The sequence below is a fragment of the Haemaphysalis longicornis genome, unplaced genomic scaffold, assembly GCF_048455015.1.
Source record: "Haemaphysalis longicornis isolate Haplotype H1 unplaced genomic scaffold, Haemaphysalis longicornis Haplotype H1 scaffold_3, whole genome shotgun sequence".
In the NCBI taxonomy this organism is placed as follows: domain Eukaryota; kingdom Metazoa; phylum Arthropoda; class Arachnida; order Ixodida; family Ixodidae; genus Haemaphysalis; species Haemaphysalis longicornis.
Window position 1 is genome coordinate 32093545 of NW_027526335.1, and position 10009 is coordinate 32103553.

Consider the following 10009-nt stretch of genomic DNA (forward strand, 5'->3'; position numbering starts at 1 on the left):
CCACGAAGATGAAACCGTTAAGGGGTAGAGGTATACAGCTTTACTGCAAAAGTCTCGGGTCTTTGAAGCTCGGAGCGTGCGAGCGCAAGGCGTTGAAAACAAGTGTCCCGGTGTGTTCTTGTATCCGTTACTTTCTATCGCGAGGCGTTGGAAAACGATTGTCCCGGTGTTTTAGTACCGTGACGACATCAAACGACGGCGATGAGAGGAGACACCGATAGCCCGAGCCCCTAAGGGCAATCGCCCCTAAAGCATTAAAGCCGGTGGCTGGGTGCCCCATATCTACCGCTGAAGATACGGGGTTTCCCAAAATGGAGATGTGTGCCCAGGAGTTTGTTTCGCGCTGCGATGCAAAGTCCGGGCATTTCCACAGTACGTGGTCCGTGTCAGCTTCAGGAGCAGGAAGCGCTTAAAAGGACATGTGTCAGCAAACGGAGCATGATATCGGGAATGCCGCAGCTGGGTATAACGTCACGCACACTCGAAGCTTTTGCAGCAGGACCCCCTCCCAGCTAGAGAGCCCGCTGCGTAGGTCAGTTCAACGCGTGCCGCGAAAGATGTTCTTAGTTTCCACCAGCATTTGTTCCAGAGTTCAACCAGAAGTGAGAGGGGTCAAGGGAGTTCCATACGGGGGCAGGCTCTACCACCGCTATAAGGACCGGAAACATATTCTCGTGAACCCACAAAATACGCAGTGCATTAACGGAGTAACTGAGTCGTGGTGGTAGAGAGAAGAGAAAGACGCAAATGGTAAAAAAATCTGAGGATAGTACGAGGACACGATTGTCAAATGGGCAATTGGAATGCTCTTGCAATTCACTGCATGATAAGGAGGGCCTACGAGTCCCCGTAATTTTTTTACTCCAGATTTGTCATCTGGCTCGTTGTAAGGAAGCTTCGCTTCATGTTTCGAGCACTGTAATAGACTTGCTGGACTGCGTGCTGAGACGAGCGAACACGACCGCAAACGTCACGACGCACGCGGCACACCGTCGACGAATTTTTGCTGTAGACCTCCGTTCGAGCACCCGTGGTCTGCGCGAGAAACTCCTGCATCGTTGTCTCAGTGCTTACATTCTCTGTGTTGAGTGTCGGCGCAAACCAACGTATTTGACGTGGACCAACAAAAAGGTCATTATAAACTCCGTCCGATCGATAAAATATTCTGCGAATATCTCACAACCAATATTCGAAAAATTGGCCTGTAGCCACAAACAGAATGCAGGTTTGTCAGTGTATTTACGGGAAATCCGCCCAAAAAAGTTCCAATCGGTGTTTTAAATGCCAGAGATCGCATACACGCAGGCAGTTATGTGCGCCGTAGCGGAGGGCTATACGGAGAAATTAGGAGAGCCTGGGAACCGTTAGCGTGCGTCGAAATGTTTTGGCTCCGCCAGAAAAACATTCACCGCATCCGGGAATCGGACCCGTGCTTTAGTGCTTACTAGCTCAACTCCTTAAAAATTTAAACATCGTGGCTGCTAGTTTGGAAACTAGTCTCGCCAAACTCTTAGTGAATTACTGTGGAACACTCCACGATTCTTGGCTGCCTAGAATTATAACTGCGTGGTTTTGCGCGCAAGCTCTGTGGCCTGTTATAATGCCCAGACGGAGGAAGAGCAATTGATCATGGCTTGTAGATGTCGTTGCACATGAAAACAACTGCGCAACCAGGTCTTGCAGTCGTCTCACACTCGCGTCCACATATATAACACCCGACATGTATGCATGAGGTAAACTGGTAAAACTATGCCAAGGCAATCACTTGCTGTTTAGATCTAGATGGTCATTTGTTACCAAGAAATGAAAGTTGCTCAACACCCATACATACACACACATGCCGCACACCAATGCTTGTGATTGACGAAAAAATTTAGTGCCCTTCTACTCTGTAAAGGTGGATGAGCAGCGGAGCTGCCTGTGGGTAAATGGTTGGCCAAAAATTTCCGCTCAAACCGCGCCGTCGCGAAGGGGAAGCAGCGTTCAGAGAGACTGCAGCCACACCGACTCCGGTCTTTACCGCCTCGCGGTATCAGCGGTCCCGACGGGCATCGCACTTGCGCTTGGCGACCCCGCCCGTTCTTCGTCAGTGGTCTCTTTCCGTCACCTTTGCAAACACTGCTGCCTATTTTTTTTTTCTTTGTGAGTAGGTTTCACTATGCAACCTACAATGTAAGAAAGCCAGCTTATACTGACTTTTATAAGGTCGGCTTCACTTCTAAATACAAGTGAATTGCGGGGAAGCTCTTTGGAAGGAGGCGGCAATCTTGTATAAAAAATAAAACGCCGGAAGCAAGCAGATGGTCGAAAGTCGACGGTGTGCCGAATCTTCAGGAGGGGAGTGACTATGGTCGGTCTAAGTCGGGGGAGTTATCCTATAACCGCTCCCCCATATAAATGAATAGAATTAGTGTGCCAAGTGACAGGAATGCAGACTTGTTTGCCGGCTTGCCAGGTTTCTTAGCCGTATTGTTAATTTTCCTTGTTCACCCCCACCACCACCATCATCATCATCACCACCACCAGTCTCAATTTCTCGAATACACGTCAACAAATTTTTTTTTGTTTCTCTAAATGTCTTTCTATCGATTCGTTAAGTCCACATCAACGCTGGGGCTTCGCTTGTGTTTGGATCGGCGCGGATTGCGCTAATTGTTGATTTCAGGTGCAAAAGATGGTATTACGTACCAACCCGACATTCATGCTTGCCCTTTACTGGACTTCTGTTAGTTTGTTTTCAATAGCGCTTCTGGAAAGTTTATACCAGCAGTAAAACGTGCTAAAGGCACCCTATCGGCGGCACTCTGTCGTAACCTGGCCAATGGAGATTTCGCAACGCTATCGCAAAAAATAGTGCTGCCTTTCGATGCAGCCACAGAAGATCGGGGAGGCGAATTTGCTATGCATTTTTGTACAATGAAGATAAAAGAGGCATAGAACGGGAAGATGTTCAGCGAACGCTACGCCAACCCGGGATACTCCATCAGAAGGCCTCACACATCAAGGTCGCCCCGCAGATTTGATATCGGCTCACTGCACGAATTTATTTTCAATAACTGCGTTCACATCTCCTAACGAGAGCATGTTCCGATATATGAGTGTGAGCGGGTTCCTTCTGTGTGAACATAGAGCCTGCGTGAGTATGCCGCCCGAACATCTCAGAAGAGCGGAACGTGTTAAGGACCGGTGCAGAGAGAACCAGTTGGGTGCGAGCCCAGCAGTTCTATGTTTTACCATGACATCAAAAAAGCACGAAACGCCTGGTTGGCAATACCATACCCGGACATACCGAATTTCGCCATATATCGAGCAAGTGTTGAAAGTATTGAACATATAGAAAAATACGCATTTAAGCGGTCTAACCTGCCATTCTCAGTGCGCCCCCAGTAGAAAAATTAGAATAAGATGAGAGAGAGAGAGAGAGAGAGAGAGAGAGAGAGAGAGAGAGAGAGAGAGAGAGAGAGAGAGAGAGAGAGAGAGAGAGAGAGAGAGAGAGAGAGAGAGAGAGAGAGAGAGAGAGAGAGATTAGGACACTGTTTTGACACTTATTTCGCATCGATGTAGACAATGCTTTCCGAGAACCAATCTATTTTTAGATACCAAAACTTCTCGTTGTGCTCATCACATTTTAGAATAATGCATAGGTATAAAAAGTATACCAATACAATGTCTGATTCTTCTAAAAAGGTAGTGGGAAGGAAACTGCAGAAGCAACCTCTAATTGAATTATTGAAGTATTCATCACCGGACTTCTCTTTTCGATAATGTCAGAGCTCTGGAGAGGCGACGAAGGTGGCTTTCAAGTCGACCTGTTACTGTTATTGTTGTCGTTGTTCTCGTTGTCGTTCATCGTTCTGCTGTCGTCATTGTGGTGATGATTGTCGGTGTTGATCTCGCTGTCGTTAGCCATCGTTGTTGTTGTCGTCGTCGTGGTTACCGTTGTTGTTATTCTAGTTGGGATGTACTTATTTGCTGTAATGCTTTCCAGCTGCCATTGTCCGATCAGCGTTTTCAGCTACAAAATTCCTCTAGGGAACACAAAGTTCAAGCAACAAACGTTGTCTTTCCCGGCGGTTCCGCGCATGTAGATCCTATACATTCACGCTGACATTGAAATATAAAACGACGGAGTTGCCCTTTAAGTCCGAGAACCAGAGAAAAATGGTAATTTCCTACACGCTCCGAGTGGTTCCTATACGAACTCGAAGCAACGTCTTGATCCTTTATCCCAGGCGGTACACGCCCGCATATTTGCATTGGAAATTTGTTGGTCATGACACGAAGCGAGCATCGCGCACAAAAGAATTCCAAAATAATACGCAGGGGAATCTATCTCGAACGTTCCTGCATCCTCGGGTACGGAAACTTCATCTTAGCGAGACAAGCTCGCGCCCATCATTTTCACCGTCCTAGCGAGTTTTGTCATTCAAGTCGTCTGAAAGTTTATTAGCGGCATACAAGTTTTGAGGTCTCCTTTTATCATCAACTATTTCTCCAATTGTAATCTTCTAGTTGAGCGAGCTTAATCATGAAGGTTCCGCAGCATGGGAACAATAAAGGAGATGCGACAGGATAAAGAATACGCTCAGCTGTTTGCTCTTCTATTGAAAACACTTTAAGAAGTGACGCGCATGCGCGTGACAATGACCCGATAAAAGATAACAAGCAGTGATGGCGTTCCAATCAGAACAGCTTACAGAAATCCTTAAATGGAGTAGCTTTCAGCTTGCCTCACTTATCGGTCGATAGCTAATTAAAACAGTGGTTTTTGCGGAGTCACACTTACCTCTCCTTGTGACGTTGAATGCTGATTACTGCATCAGCTGTACACCAAGACACTTGCGCGCGTGTTCCTTTTTTGTTTTTGATTCTACTTGAATGAAGAGCTATAAAAAGCGCCGTTCCTGCGCCATCTTCTGCGGAGCCCACATCGCTACCGCTTACAATTTAATCGTATGCAGCCCCGCGATGTCAGTGATATAAACAACCTAAGAAAATGTATTTCTGTCATTACTTGCAGTATAGGTAAAACCTCAATTTTTCTTCAACATTTCTGACAGAAAGAAACTAGTAAAGGAGGACATGTGAATATCTGTCTATACTCAATTAACCTTGCAATACTTGTTTGTTGCATGCTTAACCCTGTATTGCCCAGACAAAGAAGACGATAGATAAAAACTCGAATGGCTTATTTCGCTATAATTTGGTACTCAATCAATCAATAAACGCGAAGAAAATGTTTTTCTCTTGAGGTTATAAAATTACATACTCCTTCATGTACACATAAAAAGTAAAAATATGTATACCTACATATATAACGTAAGTATATAATGGATTATATACCCGTTTATATGTAGGTATATGATACGTACATATAAAGGTAGGCATATAATGTTTCCCACACCCATAGAATGTTTCCCATACCCATACCGATAAAAAAGTCTATCATATACCCATAAAGAGCAGGGGTAGACCCGCCAGGCACGCTTACGATGGAGGATGCTATTTTCAAATTGTATGTGAGGCTCCACGCGGCCAGTTCTCGAACTAAAGCTTTATGAAAAAAAAAAAAAAAACGCTAAGGAGGTGTAAGAAATGATACAGTCGGCGTTTCTTGACGGCCGAAAGGCACAGGTGGGAGCAAAAAAAATCCGAAAGATTGCGGATCTTATATGATACATTGGGCATTACAGGGTTAACTTCGGCTGCACCACGTCGTCAATATTCACGATGGCTTTTTGTGCTCCGAGGTACAACTACAAGGCGTACAGCGTAAATCATCGTGACAATTATGCTAATCTTTTGCGTCTGGGGATAAATTATTTCTAATTTTTAGAACAATTCAACCTTTCAAACACCTGGACCTGCATGCGGACTCCAGAGCAAACAAATGTGCCCTGATAATTTAAAAAGATGGACATAATGAAAACGTTTAGGGAAATAGAATACCGCCTCCAATCCTTGTCACACCCAAGTAGAGGCAAACTGAACACATTAACATAGCACCTAAAAAGTCTTTAAACATTTACAGGAGGTTCTGGCGGGGTAGGGTGGCCTTATTCGAAAAATGGCAAGCCCCAATTGAGCTAAATACTCAGTAACAATTAGCCCGTAGCGAATCACTTTTGTTTGGGAAAATTGGCCGCTGCGCTCTCTAGCATGCGATCACTACAAAGCAGTCTGAGGCAACCCTGACAAACCCCCAACGATGGCGTCCATGACTGAAGGCACGCCGACTTGCCACCCAGCCATCCCCTGCCTTTACCCCTAGCCCATTGGTTATGAACTTACATATTGAACAAAAACAATTGATGAATCAAATAAGATTAACAATTACTCAAACCAACATTAGGTATGAGCCGCCTTATTCCCGCTTGACTTTATGGCATACCTCTGATTTTTTTTTTTGTAAAACATGTGTGCTTGATAAATTATTCTTGATCATCGGTATTAGTTGAGTCAGCAACGATAGGATTACCAAACAACAAGGAAAGTATTGCGCACGTAAAATCATCGAGAGTTTAAATCCCTCTATTAATATATGAACGTCGGGGATAGCTATTAATCAGACGGTCGGCTTTCGATCTTGCTGGCATTAAAAAGAAGCTCAAAAATATTGGCGGGGTTCCAAAATATGCCGGCTAATTTTTTGTGCTATAAATAATTAAGCTTCAAGGAAGGTCTAGAAAAAATGGCCTGAACAAAGAATGAGCGCGTATTGACACGCGATTTTCTGCAGTAGTTTTAATGAGAAAATGACCAACATGAATGTCTTTTCTCGTTTCCCTAATGGTATTTCCCGAGTAGGCTGGCACGCAATTGTTTACAGGCCCATTTATATATGCTCAGCTAAGAGCTATTATCGAATATCTTGATATTTAGGTATTTCATTTTTGCACTCAAGGAATGTCGACGCTATTTGTAATTGTCTCATTTTTTATTGGCGCTTCTTATTTTGAAGCCAAATAAATTGTGCTCATTTGAGTGATTCACTAATCTACAGGCAAAAATTTTGTAATACCACTTTGCTCCGCGAGGCTTCCGCAGTTGGTTTCTTACGTTCAGAAGCGCGTCCAACTTAGCAAGAGCCGAATGGTACGATTGCCAAGCCAATAGCACGCTCGCGAGTATTGCCTCTGCAACACCGTGTTACACATGATACAGCTGATTTATTAATTTTAACCGCAACCTAATTTAGCTAAATAAATTCCTCAGGACGCCATAGCTTTTTCTAACATTTTGCCTAAAAAACGCCGCACTTCCTTTGCCACTGTGTTTTAAGCGCCACTGCAACACTTTTCATTACTTATTAGCAATGCCTGAAACGCTTTTAAAACGCGATCAACACACACTTCCAGGCCGTAGATGAGGGCGTTCAGAAATACGCAAACCAAATATTACTGTTCTACGCACATCAGATCGATCAAAAAATTTTATTCTCTGGACCAGGTTTATCAAATTTGCCCAGTTTGCGTGCATAAGTGACGTCACAAGACAAATATCACCACTATTGCCCGGCTTCTTTTTAGTTACAGCAATTAGTGCACCCGATGAAGCTTTAAAAGAAATGTCAACAAAAGTACAATAAAAATTAGCTGCTGCTGAAGGAAATTGCGCAGTTCCTGCTTGTGCGGCGATAAATACCGCGTTTGCAGTTCTTTTATGCACAGACGGAAAGACTGAAGTCGTTCATCCTCGCTGCTGCCGGGCCTCTTTACAGAACAAAAGCTCAGTAAACGGAGACAACAGCTTTAAGAATAGCGCGCGTGTTCCGTACCCCGTAAAATACACAACCGCGTAGTACAGTTATCATGGCTGCGCAGAACACGCTGACGAACGCGGAAGCGCGCGACCAACGCCGTTTCTTTCCACATTAAATACCGACTCTTGGTAACTGCAGAAAACATCGATGCCCTTTACGGATGACTTCCACTTCTATACAACGAACTTTTTTACGCGCACTTCATGTTGACGAGCAGCGTGCTGCGATTTCAAAGGCAGCAAACGGGGTCGTGACGCAGTTGCTTGTTTGTAAACTTCAGTATTCGCCAACAGGCAGTTACGAGTAATGCCGGGTTCAGACCGCTGCTGCAAACGTTGTACTAACTTTAAAGAATGACGTCACTTCACGTCTGAGCCAACCGAACTGCATGACATGCCGTTTTTTTTACGACCATAGGTCACGACATGGCTTTTGCGTCGGTAGTTTGAACATGCCCTAACTTCACAATTCTACACTTTCTCGGGTATAATTTCGCCCGCGTAGGTATACCCTCTAAGAAATCGCCGCAGCTGCACTTCACCCCAGCTCCCCAAAACGACTGATTGGTCGTTCCAATACGTTGGGGTGAAGACCATCTGCGGCGAATTCTTAAAATGTACGTGCGCAAGCATCTGCGAAATATTTTTTTCGCAACGCTACTCACTGCGGTGCGAGTTCAGCCCAGGAAGAGGCGGGAACGTCTTCGCGGCATGCAGGATCCTCGGGCAGCTGTCGCGTTGTCATCGCATCGCCATCATCATCAAACATCGTCGTTGTGGTCGGTCGCTGAACGCGCACTGACGTTGTCCTGCCCGAAGGCTGTTCGCCGCGCTCTGAACACAAACACCACCACCACAACCACGAGACCATTCTTTGCCGCCCACAAACTCTCGCCGCTGGCATCGTGACGCTCACAACACGCGTCAGTCAGCAAATGGCTCCGTCGCGAGCTGCAGCCGGGAGCAACTGTCACACCAACAGGCGTGAAGAAACTACCACGGCTCGACTGCCACGCGACATGTTCACTTCAAAGAAGCCGGCAGCTACGGCACTGCTAGAAGCGGAAGGAGGAGCAGACTGGACCATTCTTGGAATCCCGAGCTTTTGCGCCGATTCAACAGGGGTGTCAATAGGGCCACGTGATATTATCGCTGAAGCTGTGGTGTTGAATGAAAACAGCAAGACACCAATAATGCGTGGTGTAATCGACCTACTTAGCAAGATAAACGCGGTCCCCAAAACACACCCCTTATCAGAGAAGGCTCCCTGTTTATAATGTTCGGAGTATTCATGACAGCCTGTTGTTCTACAGATTGGTCTAAATCGACTTCCGCAAAAGGCTAGGAAAGCAATGTCTCTGGCTTTACGACACGGGGCCGAGAAAAAAAGTTGGCACGGGATTTTCAGCTGTTTCCGTTTCTTTTATTTGAACACGACAGTGTTTTATGCCGCGCTACACAAACCTCACTGACGTCGTATACGTCACGAAAATGACATCACCAGAAAAAGTTCCATTGGCGCGGCGGGGATAGGATTCGAGCCCATGTTCAGTCTGGCCACAACGGGAGGTGCGAAACCCTCTGTCAACTGACCCATGAAGTCATGCCCGGCAGACTGTATGTACGAACGCGCCTTCTGTACTTCTCTCTAATTTCTCCATTCAGCTGGTGCTGCCGTCTAGGAGAGGTGAAGCGAAGTAGTGCGTCATGACGCTAATGAGAACCAATAGTTGGCGCCTCGATAGGGCAGCGCATAGCAGCGGAAGCTGCTCTGTTTATCCGTCCGCCGCCTATATGGAACGTCGCTCGGCTTGTGGAACGCCGTCGCTGCGTTCCACAAGCTGAGTTGATTTGATTTTGATTGTAGGGTTTAACGCGCCGAAGCAACGCAGGCGATGAGGCGCGCCGTAGTGGAGGGCTCCGGATTAATTTTGACCACCTGGGGATCTTTAACGTGCGCCGAAATCTCGTACACACGGGCGTTTTTGCTTTTCGCCTCCATCAGAAAAGCGGCCGCCGCGGCCGCGAATCGAACCCGCGACCTCGTGCTCAGCAGCGCAACGCCTTAGCCACTGAGCAACCGCGGCGGGTCCACAAGCTGAGTTCGTCGCAACGCAAACGTATGGCGTACACGCTACGGAGCAGGACCAGTGTGGTCACACCATTGCTTAAAGGGACAGACAACTGATTTTTGTCACGTATATGTTCTCTAGCTCATATGAAAGCCAGCGTTTTATATAGCCCGATA

The 10009-nt window shown here is 46.1% G+C and overlaps 1 protein-coding gene across 1 annotated transcript in view; it reads right to left on the reverse strand.

Annotated features, from left to right (window-relative positions):
* The window catches only part of LOC144174232 (adenylate cyclase type 8-like), a 485526-nt gene extending 476657 nt beyond the window's left edge, over window positions 1-8869 (reverse strand). The window contains exon 1 of the mRNA XM_077702792.1: window positions 8427-8869. Within this exon, the coding sequence (XP_077558918.1) occupies window positions 8427-8665 (239 nt within the window). The 5' untranslated portion in view covers window positions 8666-8869. The remainder of the gene's footprint in view (window positions 1-8426) is intronic.
* Between the last annotated feature and the right edge of the window lie 1140 nt (window positions 8870-10009).